Source organism: Meles meles, chromosome 2, assembly GCF_922984935.1.
Source record: "Meles meles chromosome 2, mMelMel3.1 paternal haplotype, whole genome shotgun sequence".
Classification (NCBI taxonomy): domain Eukaryota; kingdom Metazoa; phylum Chordata; class Mammalia; order Carnivora; family Mustelidae; genus Meles; species Meles meles.
Window position 1 is genome coordinate 105098441 of NC_060067.1, and position 21730 is coordinate 105120170.

The 21730-nt window shown below is 36.6% G+C and overlaps 1 protein-coding gene across 2 annotated transcripts in view; it reads right to left on the reverse strand.

The window, feature by feature from the left end:
• The window catches only part of TET2 (tet methylcytosine dioxygenase 2), a 146304-nt gene that overhangs the window by 35901 nt on the left and 88673 nt on the right, over positions 1 to 21730 (reverse strand). Inside the window, exons 3-6 of one of the 2 annotated variants that reach the window (XM_045991740.1) lie at positions 14514 to 17977; positions 12731 to 12821; positions 11252 to 11345; positions 10414 to 10622 (exon numbers count right to left, since the gene is read on the reverse strand). In XM_045991740.1, coding sequence (XP_045847696.1) covers positions 10414 to 10622; positions 11252 to 11345; positions 12731 to 12821; positions 14514 to 17931 — 3812 coding nt within the window. In that variant the 5' untranslated portion in view covers positions 17932 to 17977. Of the gene's footprint in view, positions 1 to 10413; positions 10623 to 11251; positions 11346 to 12730; positions 12822 to 14513; positions 17978 to 21730 lie in introns of those variants that run through there. The other variant, XM_045991745.1, reaches the window with a different exon arrangement.

Below are 21730 nucleotides of genomic sequence, written 5' to 3' on the forward strand. Positions count from 1 at the left end.
CCAATGGTAACCACAAATGAAAAACCTGTAATAGATATACAAAAAAACAAAGTGAAACTAATCCAAGCATAACATTAAAGAAAGCCATCAAACCACATGGGAAGAAAGCAAAAGAAGAAAAAAGGAACAGAGAAGAACTAGGAAAACACCAGGAAACATTAACAAAGTGGCATTAAGTACATACCTATTAACAATCACTTTAAATGTAAATAGACTAAATGCTCTACTCAAAAGACACAGGGTAACTGAATGGCAAAAAAACAAGACCCACCTACATACTGCCCATGGAAAACTTAGACCTAAAGACACACACAGACTGAAAGTGAAGGGATGGAAAAAGATATTCCATGGAAATGGAAGTGGAAAAAAAGAAAAAAAACCAAAACTGGGGTAGCACTACTTAGGTAGACAAAACAGACTTTAAAGCAAAGACTGTAGCAAGACACAAGGAAGGGCACTACATAATGATAAAGGTCAATCCTTTGACCTATGGGTCAATCCCATAAAAGGTATAACAATTATAAATATCTATGCACCCAACACACAGGAGCACCAAAATATAGGAAGCCAATACTAATACACATAAAGGGAGAAACTGACAGTTATACAGTAATAGTAACTCTACTTGCATAAATGGATAGATCAAGGAAACAGTGGCTTTGAATGACACATTAGACCAGATAGACCTAACAGATATATACAGAACATTTCATCCAAAACTACAGAACAATTCTTTTTTCAAGTGTGGATATTATCCACAGAACATTTTCCAGGATAAATCACATGTGAGGCCAGAAAACAAATCTAAATACATTTAAGAAGGCTGAAATCGTATTAAGCACCTTTTGACCACAACGGTATGAAACGAAATCTACTGTAAGAAAAAATACAAACCTCACAAACAGGTGGAAACTAAATAACATACTATTAAATAACTGATGGTGTGGCACCTGGGTTGCTCAACTGGTTAAATGACTGACTTTCTTGGTTTTGGCTCAGGTCATAATCTTGGGGTTATGAGATCAAGTCTCACACTGTGCTCTACACTCAGTGGGGAGTCTGCTTGAGATTCTCTCTCTCCTTCTGTCCCTCCCCCCACTCATGTGTGCACATGCTATCTCTCTCTCAAATAGATATTAAAAGAAAATCTAATGGATTAACAAGAAAATCAAAGGGAAGATTAAAAAATACATGGAGACAAATGAAAATTAATACACAATAGTCCAAAATCATTGGGACACAGTTAAAGCAGTTCTTAGAGGGACGTTTTGACATTACAAGCTTACCTCAAAAAATAAAAATCTCAATTTACGCTCACACCTAAATGAATTAGAAAAAGAAAAAAGTCCAAAGCTAGTAGAAGGAAGAAATAAGGAGGTTAGAGCTGAAATGGATGAAACAGAGACTAAAGAATAATTGAAAATATCAATGAAACAAGGGGCTGATTCTTTGAAAAGAGAAATTAAATTGATAAACCATTAGCTAGGCTCATGAGTAAAAGGAGAGTGAGGACTCAAAACATAAATGAAGGAGAAATAACTGAAATAAATAAAGAATTATGATAATTTTACAAAAATTATATGCAAATAAACTGGACAACCTTGAAGAAATGGACAAATACCTAGAAATATACAATTCTTCCCAAACTGCATCAGTAAGGAATAGAAAATATGAAGAAACCAATGACTAGTGACAAAACTGAATCAGTAATAAACTCCCATCAAAAATCTAGGACCAGGTGGCTTCATACATGAATTCTAGCAAACATTTAAAAAAGAGTTAATACTTATCCTTCTCAAACTATTCCAAAGAAATAGCAGAGGAAGAAAAGGTTCCAAATTCATTCTATGAGACCTACATTATTCTGATACTAAAACAAAGACAGTATTAAAAAAAAAGAAAAATATAGGTCAATATCTCTGATGATCACAGATGTAAAAATCCTCAACAAAACATTAGCAAACCAATTTCAACAATACATTAAAAGGTTCATTCAGCATGATCAAGGGGGACTTACTCCAGGGATTCAAGGGTAGTTCAATCTTCACAAATCAATAAATGTTATATATCATATTAATAAGAGAGAGAATAAAAGTCATATGATCATCTCAATACATGCAGAAAAATAATTTGACAGACTACAATATCCATTCATGATAACAACTCAACTTAAGTGAGTTAATGGGAATACACCTCAACATAATAAAGGCCATATATATCAAACCCTATTGGGAAAACTGAAGCTTTTTCCCTTCAGATCAGGAACAAGACAAGGACGTTCACTTTCACAACTTTTATTCAACATAGTACTGAAAGTCCTACCCGCAGCAATCAGACAAGGAAAAAAATTAAAAAAAAAAATCCAAGTTTTAAGGAAGAAGTGAAACGGTCACTATTTGCAGATATGATACTATATAGAGAAAATCCTAGAGAATCCACAAAAGCAACTATTAGAACAAATAAATGAACTCGGTAAAGTTATAGGATATAAAATTAATATACAGAAATGTGTTATGTTTCTGTACACTAATAATGAAGTAGCAGAAAGAGAAATTAAGGAGACAATTCCATTTACAATTGCACTAAAAATAATAAAACACTAAGGAATCTATTAACCAAAGAAGTGGAAGACTTATACCCTGGAAATTATAAAATGTTAATGAAAACATTGACAACAACACAAAGAAGGCTCATGAATTGGAAGAATTAATGCTAAAATGTCCATACTACCCAAAGCAATGTAGAGATTCAATGCAATTCCTGTCAAAATACCAATGGCATTTTTCACAGTAGAACACATAATCCTGAAATTTTTATGGAACCACAAAATACCACAAATAACTAAAGTAATCTTGAGAAGAAAGGCAGAGCAATCACAATCCCAGATTTCAAGACATACTACAGATAACCATAATCATTAAAACAGTATGGAACTGGCACAAAAAATAGACACAGAGATCAATGGAATAGGATACAAAACACAGAAATAAAACCATATATACACAGTCAATTAATCTATGAAAAGGAGGCAAGAATATACACTAGGAAAAAGACTTCCTTTTCAATAAATGGACAGCTACAGGCAAAAGAATGAAATGATTTTCTTGCAGCACACAAAAAAATAAACTCAAAATGAACTGAGGACCTAAATGTGAGACTGAAATGATAAAATCCCTAAAAGAAAAAATGAGCAATAATCTTTTGGACATCAGCCTTAGCAATATTTTTCTAGATATGTCTTTTCAGGCAAGGGAAATAAAAACCAAACTATTGGGACTACATTAAACTAAAAAGGTTTGCACAGTAAAGGACACCATCAAGAAAACAAAACAAAAGAACCCCTATGGAATGGGAGAAGATATTTGCAATGACATATACAATAAGGAGTTAATATCCAAAATATATAAAGAACTTATATAACTCAAAACAAAAAAAGTTAAAAATTGGGCAGAGGACCTAAATAGCGATTTTTCCAAAGAAGACATACAGATGACCAACAGACATTTGAAAAGATGCTCAACACTGTAAGTCATCAGGAAAATGCGAATCAGAACCACAATAAGATATCACTTTGCACCAGTCAGGTGGTTAGAATAAAAAACACAAACAAATGGTGCAGATGTGGGGAAAAGGGAGCTCTCATGCACTGTTGGTGGGAATGTAAACTGGTACTATCACTGTGGAGAAAAGTATGAAGTTATGTCAAAAACAGAACTGGAAATATCATATGATCCAGTAATTCCACTACTGGGTACCTGCCCAAATAGCCAAGATATGAAAGCAATAGATGAATAGATGAATGGATGATGAAATGCGGCATATATCTACAATGGAATATTATTCAGCCACAAAAAGAGGAGACTTTGTCATTTGTGACAACATGGAGAAACCTAGATGGTATTATGCTAGGTGAAATGCATCAGACAAAGACAAATACCATATGACTTTATTTATATATAAAATCTAAACACAAATGAGCAAACAAACCCGAAAGAAACAGAATCATAAATACAGAGAAGAAACTGTTGGGGATGGGGAGAAGTGGAAGGATGGGTGAAATTGGTGAAGGGGATTAAGAGATATAAACTTTTAGTTATAAAATAAGTCATGGGGATGAAAAGTATAGCATGGGGAATATAGTCAGTAATACTGTAATAATATTGTATGGTGATAGATGGTAATTACATTTTTCCTGGTGCGTATAGCTTAATATATAGAACTGTGAAATCACTATGTTATATACCTGAAACTAACATAACATTGTATGTCAACTATACCTCAATAAAAAAACCGTAAGAAACAACTGTCTAAGTGTATGCTAACAATGAATAATCCAATAATGGAATCAAAATAATTCCATTTAGTAGCATCAAAAAGAATACTTAGAAATTTAACATAAGTGTGTAGGACTTGCATACTGAAAACTATAAAACATCACTGAAAGAAATTAAAGCCCTAAGTAAATGTAAAGGTATACTTAGTTAACCAATTGGAAGACTTAATATTGTTAAGCTGACAAGCCCCGGCCTTTTGGTCTACTGATTTAACAGAGCCCCTGTCAAATCTCAGATGGGGAAATTGATAAATTAATCTTAAAATTCTCAAGGACATGAAAAGAATTCAGATTAGGAAAAAAAAAATCGTGTAAAACATTGGAAGACTTACATAAATACGGAGTAGTGGTTGCCAGAGGGAAGTGATGGAGAGAATGGGCAAAAGAGGTGAATTCCAATTTCAGAACTTACCTCAAAACTATAGTAATCAACTTTATATAGTATTGCCATAAGGACGACAGATATTTAGGTAGATTAATGGAACAGAGTCTCAAAATAACCCATACATCTTTGTCAATTAATTTTCAACAAGAGTGACAAGCCCATTTAATGGAGAAAATAATCTCTTCAACAAATGGGGCTGAGCCACATGCAATAGAATGGTACTAGACTCTTAAAATCATAAAATTAACTCAGCAGTTATCAAAGAACTGAATGTAAGAGCTAAAACTCTAATACACTGGAAAGAAAACATAGATGTAAATCCTCAAGACCTTGGATTGTGCAACGGTTTCTTAGATAAAAGTACAGGCAATCGGGGCACCTGGGCGGCTCAGTTGGTTGAGCGACTGCCTTTGGCTCAGGTCATGATCCTGCAATCCCGGGATCCTGCAAACCCGCATCGGGCTCCCTGCTCAGCAGGGAGTCTGCTTCTCCCTCTGACCTCTCTCCTCTCATGCTCTCTCTCTCCCAAATAAATAAATAAAATCTTTAGAACAAAACAAAACAAAAAGTACAGGCAATCAAAAAATATATAAATTTGATTTCACCAAAATTGAAAAATTCTGTGCTGCAAGGACATGATCAAGAAAGAGGCAACCTACAGCGTAAGATAAAATATCTAGAAGACAGATATCTGATAAAGTTCAAGAATTTGGAGTCTATAAAAAACTCTTACAACTCAAAAAAACAATGAACTCAACTTTAAAATGAGCAAAGAATCAAGTAGGTATTTTCCAAAGAAGATATCTGAATGGCCAATAGTACAGAAAATAATGGCTAACATCATCAGTCATTAGGGAAAAGCAAATCAAAACCATAAGATACACTTCACACCCACTGGGAGGGCTATAATAAAAAAGATAAACAGACAATAAATAGTTTTGATGAGTATATGGAGACTTTGGAACTCCAATGTACTGCTGGTAGGAATGAAAAGTGGTACAGCTATTCTGGAAAACAGTTTGGCAGTTCCTCGAAAAGTTAAACATAGAATAACCTTATGACTAACAATGTCACTCAAAGAGAACTGAAAACATATGTCCATACAAAAACTTGTACACAGATGTTCACAGGAGTAGCATTCATAATAGCCCTAAAGTAGAAACTATCCAAGTGTCCATTAACTGATGAATGGATAAAGAAAATGTGGTACATATACACAATGGAATATTATTCAGTCACAAAAAGGAATAAAATACTGATTAACATTAGGAGATGGAGAACCTGTAAAACATTATGCTAAGTGAAAGAGGCCAGACAGAAAGGTCAAATATTGTATAATTCCACTAATACAAAAATCCCTGTATAGGCAAATCTATGGAGACAGAAAGTTAATTAGTAGTTGCCATTTTAGGGGAGAGGGGAATGGGAATTGACTGTCTAATAGGTATGGGATTTTCTTTTGGGAGTGAAACAACACTGCACAACTTTGTGAATATACTAAACCACTGATTGTATAAAATTGTGAATTTTACGGTATGTGAACTATATCTCCAAAAAATCCCTGCAGGGGCACCTGGGTGGCTCAGTGGGTTAAGCCTCTGCCTTCGGCTCAGGTCATAATCCCTGGGTCCTGGGATCGAGTCCCGCATTGGGCTCCCTGCTCAGCGGGGAGCCTGCTTCCCTTCCTCTCTCTCTGGCTGCCTCTCTGCCTGTCTGTGATCTCACTCTCTGTCAAATAAATAAATAAAATTAAAAAAAAAAAACCTGCATAATAAGGTAGAACAACTTCAAGATGATTTCCCACATGAAATGGCTACTAAAAGGCATTTTTATTTCTATAGGGCCCTTTCAAATAATATTAGAATTAGCACACAGCAGCCTCATTTAACATGACTCAATTTGGCTCCTGGTTAAATGACAAATCAGTAAAGCAACTGTAATCAAAATATTCATCTATATAACAGGTTTTTACAAACATTCTCAACCTTGGAGTTACCATCTGGACTTCTAATGGAAAAAAACAAACACACTTTAAACTAAAAATTAGTTCACATATTCAACCTTACGTAAGTTTAGAAACACCAGCAAAAACTTGTCAAACCTGACAAATAAATGTATACTTCAAAAATTAAGAAAATTATCAATCTGCAAACTCAAAATAATGGAAACAGGCAATGACCCTCAATGAATATGCTGCACCATTAGGTGAAAGTTTTCTGGGAAAGTTGATGACGGACAGATCAAGCTGACAACTCCTGAACTCACTAAACACTCTTAACACCATTAAGAATGAAACAAAGCAGACATTATAACCCTCATGCTGGATATGAAGAACCAAGATTATTTCATCACCACTTATGAAGCACATCTGTCAATATATACGTATATGTATATACACGTAACTCGTTTAAGTCTCTTAATGTCAGTGTACAAAAGACAGCTGGGATAGAGGAGTAAGGTGAACAAAACGAGTGTGCAATCAACCAAATCCAGAATGCGGGAAATTTTGTAGAGCAAATGATATAGTCTGTTTTAACAATAAATTCATTAAAAAGAGAGGGGGAACTGTTATAAACAAAAAGAGGCTTATGAATTATATAATTATCTTCCAAACTAGGATACTTTTGAGAGTGAAAAGGAAGTTCTATTTTTTTTTAAAGGAAGTTCTATTAATAATTATGCTAGACAATAGGCATGAACCGGGACCACTCAAAAGTCTCAAATACAAGGTATGGGCTTTCATGTTGTCAATATCTTTTTATTTATTACTATTATTATTATTATTATTTTGAAAGAGGATCCAGTTAAGGAATTTGAGCATGAAATGATATTAAAGAATCACTGACATGACACTGTAACTAGGTTTTGTATTTTAAAAAAAGTCCTTATCTGTTAGAGACACAGACTGAAATGCACATAGGTGAGACGGTATCTGTGCTTTGCTTTAAAACACTGGTAGGGGTGGTGGTGGGGGTAGGATGTAGGGGAAATAGTGAAACAATATTGATGAAATGTTGGTATGTACTGAAGCTACATAACAGGTCCATGGGGATTTATTACACTGCACTCTTCCAATTTAAGCATGTTTGAAAAAAAATTTTTTTAAGATTTTATTCATTTATTTGAGAGAGAGAGACAGTGAGAAAGAGCATGAGAGGTGAGAAGGTCAGAGGGAGAAGCAGATTCCCCGCGGAGCTGGGAGCCCGATGTGGGACTCGATCCTGGGACTCCAGGATCATGACCTGAGTCGAAGGCAGTCGCCCAACCAACTGAGCCACCCAGGTGCCCTGCATGTTTGAAAATTTTTATAATATAATGTTAACTTAAAAATTTAACATCACCCAGTATGGCAGAACATGTTTCTGGCTTTGACTTCTTATAATGACAGATACACTCCCATAACTCTCACTTGCCAAAAAAATATTGGTTAGGCTTAGTCATAAAATGGAAATCTCAAAGGGAAATCTTTAAAGAAGAAACAGCTGCTTAGGCTCAAAGGAAACGTAAAAATCTGTTTTTGACTTTCCCACTGAAAGATGCTCTCAGAGTTCTTTTCTGGACTCACAGTGGGTGGTTATGGTGCATGCAGGCACTGGGATTTGTAAGAACTCGGAGATGAGGTTCATACAGCTTTGAATATTAAACTGAGTCAGCAGCCCCAATTTGAGATTATCCTCCGTTCTTGGCAAAGTCATGAGTTTAACTTCTGCCAGACATAAAATTTATTTTATGGGGTATTAGTAACTTCAAAAACTACATCTGAATGAAGTCTTTATTGCTACTGGTAAGTGTATGTTTTAATTGTGTAAGTTTGGTTTTGTTTTGTTTTTGGAGAATTGTTTTAAATATGCATAACCCAAATCTAAAACTTCATATAAATAATTACCCTTACCTTTTGAAATTCCAGACAAAGAGAAGCAAAAGTATGCAGATTGGCTTTTAAAATGTCTTAATATTTGAAGCACGCCTTTTAACGGTTTTGTACTCACCTCCTGTTTAGACCAGTTAAACTAAAATTTTTCTTAGACCCTGGCCCAACCATTATTCATGGATTTTAAATACAAAATAATATAAAAGTTCTTAAAATAGAATTTCTTTTTATATGTCAGATTCCATTTCAGGCAATAGCATTCATAGAAATTATAGAAAAGCCTACAGGGGAAAAATACCAGAGATATAGAATAACTGAAAATTAAATCAGTTATGAAGAATGTGAAATAAAGTTTGCATGAAACCTCAAGAAATTTAAATAAACAACTGTTATTTTCACAAGAAGTTCTTCCATGGTTCAGAAGTTCAAGCCATCAAGTCTAACAGGAAGCCCGCTTAAAACAAACAAACAAACAAACAAGGCAGATACTTAATTCCTGAGAAAAATGCTATCACCAACATCATCTCAAGGTGCCTTAACTTTCATTTTCTTTCTGATTAAAGGAATTTAAATACATCTTTTAAAGATGGAACAATGAAAATTAGGATACACTGAATAGTATTATATACCTAAAGCAGTCCATCGTGAGTTTATGAGTCATGTGTTAGATTTATAGAAGTGGGTTTACAGTGAGTTACACACCATGACACTTTTGGATCATAACTACCACAGGAAGCCAAGTCACACTTTCATATATGAAAAATAAGTTTCCTAGACATATTATTTATAGTTGATTTGTACACACCCCATGACCCAGAGAAAACCCATGTCAACATGAAGTCAGCAAAGCAGTACCAGTCAGAGTAATAGTCAGCAAAGGAACAAATTAGGGTAGTAATGGGCTGTTGCAAAGAGCAGCGCAGTGTTTCCATAAATTCAGTAAACTATATTGTAGTTTGGTGAATGCAGAGGAAAAGAGACTAAAGGAAGAAGTGCAAAATTAAAATTATTTTAGGACTAATTGTGAGTAAAATAACTCCTGTAGGATTTCAGCACAGCACTATGAATCCTTCTGTATTCTAATGTTACACAGGAATAGCATAGCAGAGGAATATTAGTAAGGAAGCTTTCTCCAAGTGAAGAGTTAAATATCCTAAACTGGATGAGGTTAACAAAGAAAAACATAATAACACTTGGATGCACTCAATATGTTTAACTGGATACCCCTGCTCTCCTATTCCACATGTTTATAGTCCTCGAAAACAGTGCATGTCCATAGCCACTAACTTCTTGCTTATATAGTTGCAGTAAAAATGAAAGCGATCTTTATTACTATTGTGTTAATAATAAAGGAAATTGAACTGATGTATGAATCAGTTTGTTTCTACAGAAATTCTGTAAGCCTTCTATTTTGATGTTTGTTACCTTACAATTATGTACCTGTTTCAGATACTGCAACACAGAAATGGTGTCAATACTTACTAGTGTGGTGGCCAGGCACACAAGACTTGTCACTGTAGCAAGTAGACACACAGATATTTTCAAGTTTATGGCATAATCGAGTTCATGATATGGGTACAGACATTCAGACTTTCAGCAAGCTGCTCCTAACGAAATGTCTACACTGCCCGAAGGTACGAAATGGTTAACGAAATCACCTCAAATTACGCACGTCAGCAAATCCAACTTCCTTCTGCATGACTGTGAAACAGGCGTTCGGTCCCCATTTTATAAATAAATGTAAAAATGCAGGTTTGACTCCCTTGGGTCAGACCCATGATCAGGTTTTGCTGTCAGTGAAAAGAGAGGGGAGGCTTCACTTACTCTTCATTCAGGGCACACCGGCGATTGGTGAGAGTGCCGTATTTCCTCAGGGTTTCAGTGAGCTCGGAGTAGAGTTTGTCAGCCAGGGACAATGGGATTCCTTCCCACACCAGGATGAGAATCACAATCACTGCAGCCTCACAGGTGTGGCCAGCTCGCTCCCGCACCAAGCACAGCAGCTTCTCTTCACTGCAGCTTCTGCGAACCACCTGTGCGGGTCCCCATTCCACCCCAACACCCCCACCCCAACCAAAACAAAACAAGGGTCACTTGCGGCAGAGGAGAGCAAGATATATGTATGCATATTTTTCATGTCTGGGTCACAATTAGGGCAACATTTGCCAGCACGTGCAACTTGCCTTTTGCTACCCATCTGTAAAATGGGGTTAGAACCCGGAGAGAGGCAAAACTGCTCAGTGTTTAGCAGACTGTACCAGTACAGGGAGGGGCAATGACCCCTGCATTAAACCTAGAACTATATGGAAGACATGCAGGTCTTTTTCACAAACTTCAAGGTTTTCAAAAATGACAATATAAAGATTAACGGAAGGTATTTAAAGGATTATGGATGACTTCACATTCCAGGAAGAATCATTCTTTTTATCAATTTGAATGGACCTCCTCCTCCCCATTAAATTCTTTCAATTAAATATAGTTTGTATGTGCTTTAAAAGCTAATCTGCCTTTTTCTTAAGAGCTAACACAAAATAAATACAAGCAATATTCATTTCAACTGGCATAAATGACTCTTTGATCTGGTAACCCAATTCTCGGGATTAGATTAATGAATCAAAACTCTCAAGACTGAAGACCAAAGGCCTTGTCAGGTCACACTTACCCATTTAGCAATAGGACATCCCTGAGAACTTTTGCCTTCTTTACCAGTATAGATGACTCTTTCAATCCTAATAGCTTTACCCTTCTGTCCAAACCTTAAAAGAAATCCACAGAAACACACACACATAAAATTAGCAAATGAAACTGAGGCAAACAAAATATTGAACAATTTGTGCATAATTTTATTCTATGACCACACCCTGAGAAATGAATGGTTTATTTTATTTTTAAAAAATAAGTCTAAGCCAAGCAAACTGGATAACAGACTTTAAACTTTGTATTTCTTTGGTATCAAAATATATTGATAACCGTAATGAACTATTTTGAAATTATATGTTGGGTGAAAATAAATGGGAAAGCTTATTTTTAAACAATTTCACAAAGCACAAAACTTTTTTAAGTTTGTTAAATTCAGTTTTCTAAGATAGATACTATTTGATTTTTGTCCTTTACTAAATTTAGCTATTTTAAAACTTGGGGAATCACAACAGATTTTAGTTAGAACTGTTCCTCAAAGAATCTCTACCATTTTTTAAAGATGGCTTGCAAATAACTAGTATTCAGCAATTTTGAAAATACAGGATAGTTCTAGAGATAGATTATATCTTTCCTTATGACCGTTTACTACTTGCTAATAACAAAAGGCATTTAGGGAAATTCATTGCATCTGCCAGGCTACTAGAGGATTATTTAGTGAATTTCTACATACTAATTTAGAAACGGGTAACTTATAAATTGGGCAAGAATGATACAAAGTATGTCCTTGCTGCCCACAATGTCTAACATATTTTAATGATAACACTGTCTACCTCCTAAAGAAAAGGCCCCCTACCATAGTTAACAGCTCACATCTGTGGATACCTATTTGAAAGTCTCTCTCTGCAAAGAGTCTTCTACATGCAAGACTAACTGTGTAGATTCAGGTAAATACTTGCCTACCTGTGATTGACAGTAAAAAAAAGAAATGTAGCTATAAATAGAATCTGTCTCTATTTCTATTCAGCATCTCACACTTACCCTCTGCTCATACTAAGGGACAACTTCCTTAGAGATAACTACTTATTTACAGCTCTAGGTGAATTTAACTCGATGGTTCCTTTCTTACACCACATCTCCCCTCTCTTTCTTCTCTGACACTTTATCATCAAGTGGGAAACTAGAGTGGGGCCTCTCTTTGCAGCCCGTGCCAGCACCCCTGTGCCTGGCAGGCGGGCTGGCTGGTTCTCGTGCGTGCCTGGGTTTTCTGGCATCCATCTCAAAGTGGGCAGCCTGTGCCAGCTCGCAGACTATTAGTCCTGTCAAATATTGTGACTCTCTGGTGAATAGCACAGTGTGGAGTGCTGGCAACCCTAGAATAGCTAAGCCTACTAATAATTACTCAATTTACAATTGTTTACTGCTTTGTATGTGAAAGCTGAAAAAATTCTGACATATACAAAAGGATAAACGTTAATCTGCCCTGTGCCTTTGCGTTAATTACCTTTCTTCCATGATTTCTCTAATAGCTGCCACATTAGGACCTGCTCCTAGATGGGTATAAAAAGGACCTTCATCTTTTTCAATAATTTGCTCTGTTGAGATAATAGAAGATTATTATTTTAGACCTCAATTATACTAAATATAAAGGCTACATCCACAAAGCTTATCCCCCAACTGCACATTAAGGGCCCTAAATGTGACTTTAAACATTTTTTTTCTTTAAAATGAATAAATTGATGGACTAATCTATTAGAAAATGTGCCAAATAATTAAGTATATGTACATGCTGGCTGTTGGATAAAAAATATTAAATTACATTTCAGATACGGAGTAAGAAATTATTTATTTTAAACAAAATAAGTGGAACTAAACAAAACGGCGAGGGAATTAGAATATATTATATGTAATACCGACTACAATCCCGTTTTTTTGAACTGAAAAAAAAAATTATAGCTGACTAGAAGCCTGCCTGCTACTTGGATGTTAAAAGATTAAAAATAAAACTTCCTGTTTTATTGTATCCCCAGGATATTGCTGTTTTTATTGTCAAGGTACCTTTTTCTCCTCTTGTTTCTCCCCAACATTTAATTGTTGTGTTTTGAAAATAAGAATATTAATTCCAGACCCATATTTGTATGTACTTTAAGAAAAATTTATGATGAAAGAAGATACTGGAGAGAGGGTCAGGTAAGAGGAAGAGGTTCTTGTAGACTACTGAGGATGAAAAGTGGGAAGAGAAGTTAGGGTCATTGGAGAAGAGACTGTAGAGGATTAGAACTTACCTAATGTTATCTATGACATGTGTGGTACGGCGCCCCTGAGGCAACCTATTATTAACCACACAAAGGGGCGGTATGACTCCTCCCTCCATTCTTCTATAAAGTGTGGAGTGTCAGTTGTAAGAGGAAGAACATGAGGTGGGTGGACCACTGGCCATATCAGTTTAATATTTGTCTTTTCAAATGTCTTCTACTGTATCCACACTGAGGGACTCAATAAAGTCTTTATATATATTTTATATGTATCATATATATACATATGCATCTATCAGCAAAATGTTTCCCTATCATGTATCTTGAATTTTAACAAAAATGTGTTTGAGAAAAAAGAAAAAAACATATTACATATTTTCTGTCAAAAAGATGACACTTTAAAGAGAAAATAGAATCAAAATGAATATAAATCATACAATATTTCAAGTGTGTAAATGAAGGGCAATGTCATGAGTATTTCGAACTTCAGCGTTACAATTTTCCCCAACTCACCAAAATTGAAGATAATTTCCCCCATCAAGAAATTAATGTTGTAAAACCACTAATACGTTCAACCTTGAATTAATACATATGAAAAAGCTCCCACATTAAGTTGCAGATAGCAGTTATTTTTCTCATTTTAACAGATGTTTTTATTTAGAGATGCCTACGTGTCTCTCCAGGAGATGATATACAATGAGTTAAACAGATTGATTAATCTAAAACAGATACCTTTACATTTTAAAGGGTTTGATTAGAGGAAGATATGAGCATTCACATTGTTTTAATTTTTTTTTTTTTTTTGGAAAAACTGAATGTAAATGAAGTTCTCTCTTGCACAGCACAAGCATCTGTAATTTAAAGACAAGAAGTGTAAGCTTTAGGTTTTTTTATGAGCCTTTACAAATTGCTGCCAGACTCAGGGTTTCTTTCCTTCTTTTTTTTTTTTAAAGAAAGAAAATCCCATATCAGAAGATGAATTTGCTAATTCTGGAAAAACACCATGTGTCTCAGTACATTTCTAGCACTTACCTACACATCTGCATGATGGGAAATCATACTGAGTCTTGACAGGTGTATCCAATAAATTTTTTATAGGAGTATCTAGTAATTTGGAAGGTGACTCTAAAAAATTATTGAGAACAGAGCCAGCTGTTCTTTTGGTTGGTGTCTTTTCTGAAGAAGGAGTTGCTTGCTGTTCTAGAGCTTGGGTGTGGCTATCGAGTTCTGCAGCTGTGGTCTGTCTAGTTAAAACTGTGACTGGCCCTGACATTTCAACTTTTACTTGCTTCTGTGATTTGAGAGTCAGAGCCCGATGGTCAAATAATGATTTGACCTGAAACTGCTTCAGATGTTGCTCCATGGTCTCAAGGATGCTCCTTTGCTGCACATTATCACAACTTGGAGGTGGAATCTCTTGCTTAGTTATCTTTTTCCACGTTTTGCTTTCTGGCTGTGCTGACGTGGAGCGCATACAAGTATGGGGTCTGGATCCTGGTTCAACCTTAATTGGTCTGTGCATCTGACTATGACAAGACTCAGTATGGGGGTGTTGTGTTTGCTGCTGCTCTTGCTTTTGTAAGAGGTGCCACCTTAGAGCAGCATGCTTTTGAAGGTCCTTCTGGGGAGGAGTCTGAATGTGACTTCCTCCCTGGTCAGACGCAGGGAAAGCATTTGCCTGGTTTTGCATCAGGTACCTTTGCTGAGGGAGTTGTGCTGCTTGCTGCCCAGACATATCTTGGTTTCTACTTCTATATCCCTGTAGAACTGAAGCTTGTTGAGGCTTCTGCTCTTGTTCTTGAAAGCACCTATGAAGAATGTCTTGCTTTGGAGTCACATTATTTGGAAAATATTGCCTGTGATGCAAATTTTGGGTCTTGTTTCCTGCAAAGAGTTCAGGATTTATAGTCTGTTCTTTATTTTCTGGAACTAGGTGTGTATTGTTTGAACAAGGAATCTGTAGTTTGCTAGAATTTGATTTCAAGATCTGACCATAGGGGGGATTTCTACTATTCATATTCTGTACTTGCTCCAATCCCATCTGAGTAGTATGAGTCTGGAACTCGCTTGATTTCAAATACTGATTTTTACCATGGAAACATTCTTCCACTTTAATCTGACTAAAGAATGATCCTTCTCTTTGCTGATCATTGTTGCCTTGGGGATGAGAAAAAGTCTGGGGCATTTGTTCTTTATTCTTCATTTGTAATTTTTGCTGCTGCTGCTGCTGGTTTTGAGAGATAAGCGAGTTCTGGGATGGCTGTGTTTGTGTTTGTGCTGCCTGCTTATGAGGCTTGTGTTGTAAAAGGTGTGAGTTTGAGAATGGCTCAGTCTCTGAAGCCTGCTGATTCAAGTGCTGTTTTAACGATGCAGGTAGGAGTTTCTCAGTTTGGGAATCTGGTCTTTGTTCAAAATAAAACCTGTGGGTGCACAATGACTGCACGTGAGCTTTGGATGAAGGGTCTGTCTTGGAGAAGTGCACCTGGAGTGATGGTTTTTGGAACTGGAGCTGCTGGTCCAATGTACCTTGAGACTGCCCTTGATTCATCTCACCTTGGTACCTTTGTGGCCTCTGCTCTGGCTGCATTATTTTCTGGATGTAAGCCTGCCCTTGGAGTCCCCCAGGCAGGCTGGAATTTCCAGTGTATTGTTTGGAGGTCATTTGATTGGCGGGGTTGGACTGATACTGAAGAACTGACCGCAGTGATGCCTCATGACATTTTGGGTGGGATTCTGCTTGATGAAAATGAGGGGGCTTCAGTTCAATCCACCCCGGTTTCAGAGAGGGCTGTGCTGGGAGCACAAGACCTCGTGTTTGTTCCTTGTCTCGACCCTTCGGAATATCTTGCTCTTTGTGTCCCATCAACTGCTGGCAGTGGTCTTGCGGATCCCCACTGCTACCCAGCATTGGTGGGTTATGCATGATGTGTTCTGATATTTGTCTCGCTTTCTCAGAACATGCTGGAACTGTCATCATCCCTGGAGTCTGCATGTCATTCTGGTTAACACAATTATTCTGAGGCCTTTCTGGAAGCATCAGAGAGTGGTTGGATGCATGTGTAGATGGATTAGGACTTGGGGATGGCCGTGCCTCGGGTAGACCCTCTGTTTTTACTTCCCTTAAAAGAGCTGTGTTACTTTGGTTGGGGTAGTGATGGTGTTCTTCCAAAACTCCATCGTTCAGAGTGCTTTTTCCTTCTGAAGGAAGCTGAGAAACCTCTGGAAGAGGAGGGGGAGAAAGACGCAATTGTGATGGTGGTGGTGGTGTGGTAGGGGCAGAAAAGGAATCCTTAGTGAACACTGAGCTTTGCTTGAAGTAAGCACCATTTATTTCATTTTGCTTTAAATACCGTTCAGAGCTGCCACCAGGAGCCTGCAAATTGCTGCTGGAACCTGAACAGAATTCTTCACCAGATACCAGCTCTGTGGTTCCTTGGATGGTACTGTTTTCAGCACGCGACGGGCATCTGTCAAAAACTGATTTTTGTTTTTCTGGTTTCTGAAAGGGACAGGTCCCTATCACTGCACCTGTCTTACTGGCTTTGTCAGCATCACAGGCCTCAGTCACCACTGCAACTGGCTCGGGAGGCAGCTCAGAGTTCGAGGTCTGTGGGACATTGATCTGCCCTGAGGTATGCGATGGGTGAGTGATCTCACAGGACAACTCGTTAGTAGCCTGACTGTTAATGGCATGTATGTGAGATGTGGTTTTCTGCACCGCAACGGAAACACAATCTGGATAATATTGAGACAGTGTTTTTTCCAGGAGTTCACCATGTGTGTTTTCCATGGAAGAGGCAGAAACTGTAGCACCATTAGGCATTAGCACTGCCTTGCTTTTAAGAAGTAATACAATATTCTTGTCATGGTAGTTAGCATTTTTCTCTTCTTGCTCATTCAGAATCTGAAGCTCTGGTTTTTCAGACCTACTGCAGTTATGTGCTGAAAAATTGATGAAATCTTTAACTGCATTTTCTTGGGCTACAGAGCTCACAGATTCTCTCTTATCACTCAAATCGGAGACATTCATTTGACTGCTGCCTTTGCCTGGATTTCTTTCTTGGCTTTCCCCGAAGTTATTTCTTTCTCCATTAGCCTTTTGGTCTTGTCTCAATTTCTTGTTCTGGTGAAGCCCAGAGAGGGAAGGTTCACTAACTGTGCGCTTTATTCCTCCATTTTGTAAGCATCTGGAATACCCTCTACCTTCTTGTATAAAGTCTGGACTCCCGCGACTGTTCTGGCTTCTCTTCATATGGGGTATTCCATAGTAACTTTTGAAAGACTGCCACTTGGTGTCTCCATTTACTTCTGGATAAGGTCGCTCAGTTAATGGGCTTCCATTCTGGAGCTTTAGAACCAGAGGTTCTGTCTGGCATAAGGGAGAAGGAGATGGTGTCAGGAATGGACTTAGTCTGTTGCCCTCAACATGGTTGGTTCTGTCCTGTTCCATCAGGCTTGCTTCGGGGCCATCCACGAGGCTGCCCTCTGAATGAATTCTAAAGAGCAGGGAAACAGAAATTGAAGTTCATTAATACCTATTAGCACTAATAATAAATCTGGAAGAATAATGATGGCATTGATGATACTGAAATTCCCAGACGTAGCAAACTGAGATACTCATTTTTCATGTTTCAGAGTGAAAACCAATAGCTACTCAGGAACTGATTATTCTTATCTTCCAAGCAACTCTCAAATATTAACGGTCATGGAGAAGAAATATGATCAAAATCACCAGCTAATGTGGGAAGTTCATACTGTATTAGTAAATAGAATCAGCTTCCTTCCCAAATAATTCTTTCTGTCAAAATGCTAAGAATAGAGAAGGATTACCTTCTTTCTACCTTCTCTAGTATCTTATACATCCAATCACTTGCTAAGGTCTATCAATTCCATTTCCTATATGTTCCTTGAATTATCCCCACTGATACTTGGTAACCAGACCTACATTATTTTACTTATTTGTTATGGTAGCTTTTTAGAGGGTTTCTTCCCCAGCCCAGCCTGTCCTCTCCCTAGTCCTTCAAGGTTCCTTCAAATTATTACTAAAGGGAATGTTCTTAATGCAAATCTGATGTCATATCCTCCTTAACATGCTTTAATGGCTCATATTTCCTGTATTAGGAGTTCTCAAACTCTTTCACCCACATGCCTGGAAGACAAGAGGTGTTCCCTTAAGTGTTAATATTCTAGCAAATGGAATGGGGTGAGAAGTATTGTTTAAACAAGATGGGACCAGGATCAAACCATAAGAGGGAGACAAACCATAAGAGAGACTCTTAAATCTCAGGAAACAAACTGAGCGTTGCTGGAGGGGAGGGGCATGGGAGGGATGGGATGGCTGGATGATGGACACTGGGGAGGGTATGTGCCATGGTGAGTGCTGTGAATTGTGTAGACTGATGAGACACAGACCTGTACCCCTGAAACAAATAATACATTATAATAGTAATTTAAAAAAAAGAAGTATCACTTATAAAATGTCATTTCTAGGCGATTCCGTGTCTTCCTTCATAGGGGCTGGCTGCCCACTTCTACTGAGAATTCCTACCTGATCCAAATGGTTTTTCATAGGCATATTTCTGTTCTTCCTTCCTTCTATTTCCTCTCACAGCTTATACTCCAAATATAACAACAGCTTATAAATACCCAAACATGGTAAATGGTTTCAGGCCTCCATGCTGTTGTTTTGTCGGGCTAGAATGCCTTCTTAGTCCCCTGATTTGCCTAGTGACTTATATGTGTCTGAAACAGTCTCAGGTTATTACCTCCCTTATGATTCCTTGATTTTCCAAAAACAATCACTCCCATTTCTTATTTTATTTCTATATCTCGTATATGGTTTGCTGCTGAACATATTATACTTGAATTTATTTTGTTTATACTCTCTGGACTGTGAACTTCTTAATACTCTACTGTGTTTTGTAAAGAGTGAGCATCCAATCAGTTTCACAAAACTGATATGAATTTGCTCATCTTATAATCATTTCTTCATTCACTCATTAATTCAAGTATTTTGGAGACCAGTACTGATGGAGATTTCAAAGTCTAAATGATTGGAGTGCAGGGAGAAATGGGCACTAAAAAACATAAATAATCTATAAAGTGAATGCTGCCCCATTCATGGTAAAATCATGTTTTATTTTCCCACAGTTTTTCTCATCACATTTATTTTAAAGATGTAAATAAGAAATCTAGACTATTTTCCTTTTGGGCTATAAAAAACTATTAAAATAGCCATCACTTACTAACCAAGACAAGTGAAAAAGAGGAAGAAATAAGACATAACCATTGGAAAGCCACAATAAAGTTATCATTTACAGATAATAAGATTGTATATTGGTCAACCAAGAGAATCAACTGAAAAACTGTTAAATTTATGATAAAAGTACTTGAATAAGAAAATCAATAGCTTTGATACATAAAAGCAACAACCAGTCAGAAGCTTTCGTGGAATAAAATACTGTAACAGAAAAAATATTCTTAAAACAGTAGGAATAAATTTAACAAGAAACATGGAAGGACTATTTAAATCTTTAAGCCAGTATTGACAGATACACAAAAGCAAAACAAGGAGAAAGATATACTATTCTTGGGTAGTTGTCAGATGAATTTATTAATTTAATATATTCTCAATGAAGATACTGGCAGAATGTTGTGAAGAATTAAAGAACCTGACTCTAAAGTTCATATGGAAAAATAAACAAACTGGATAACCAGGAATAACCTGAAAAAGAATTGTAAAGGGGCCTGGGCAGGGCAGTAACCAAATTAAAAGATACTAAAAAGGAACAAAGGCTACTGTACTTAACACAGCTTGTACTTGGAAATCAGTAAATGAAAGAGTGTTAATAAGACCAATGGAACAGAACAGATGTACAGAAATCAATTCTAACACACAGAAATGTGGCATCCTGATGCCACTGCCAATCAATATGATATTGGAACTGGATAGTCTCCTAAAAAAATGATAAAGTTGGATCTACCCCTAACATCTTATACCAGAATGAATTTTGACAGATTTAGCAGTTAAATATGTAAAACAAAACCCTAAAAAAACTATAACAGTCTGAGAAAGCTTTTTAAAAAAATAATCTAATGACTGGGTAAATTCTTTATGACACAAATTCTAGAAGCCATAAAAAATGAGAAAGTTCAGTAAAATTTATGCATGCAAAAATAAACCCATAAGTGAAATTAAAAATCACATAAACCTTTCTTAATATACAGAACTCTGACAGATCGACAAGGGAAAAACCAATCACTGAATAGAAAAATGAGCAAAGGACATGGACAGTTCACAGAAAATGAATTGCAAGTGGCCCTTAAATGTTTAAAAAGATGTCTAGTACAACTCATAAAAAGAAATGTAAATTAAAACCTCAGCAAGATACAGTGTTTTTTTTTTCTCAAATTGGCAAAGATCAAAAAGTTTGATAATACAAAATATTGGCAAGCACATGGGGAAAGAGACACTCCCTTGTGTGGTTCATGGGAGTGAAAACAAGTACAAATACCATGGAGGACAATTAAGTAATAATCTACAGAGTTTCAAAGAAACTTTCTTTGACCCTTCAGTTTTAAGAAGTTATCTAACAAATATACTCATATATATGTTAAGTGATCTATGAACAATCTCTTGTAATAGTAAATAGTTGGAAACAACCCACATTTTCAGGTGTAAGTATTTCCACATAATGAAATGAAATACAGCAAGCTACAGAACAGTATGTGTAAGAATGCTACAACTGGGGGGCGCCGGGGTGGCTCAGTCAGTTAAACGTCTGACTTTGGCTCAGATCATGGTCTCAGGATCAAGCATGGGGCTTCATACTCAATGCGTTGTCTACTTCTCCCTCTCTCTCCCCTACTCCTCCCTTGCTCATGCTCACTGGCCCTCTCTCTCTTTCAAATGAATAAATAAAATCCTTAAAAAAAATGCTACAATTGTGCATTTACAAAAATAAATATAAAATCAGCTCTGGACGAATATACAACACAACTGTAATAGCATTTTGCATCCAGAAAAAAGACTGAAGAGTCTGAAGAATAGCACTGGGAAAGAAACTATATTTTATTATTATATTTGTAACTTTTAGGCATGTATATTACTTAATTAGTAAATAAAACTTAAACTGCAAAGTCACAATTCCTATTGGACAAAGAAAACAAAAGAGCAAAGTGATTTATTTCTGCTAGACCAACTTCCTACAGATGTTAAGAGTTGGGTTAGATGTGCATAGCCACTAGTT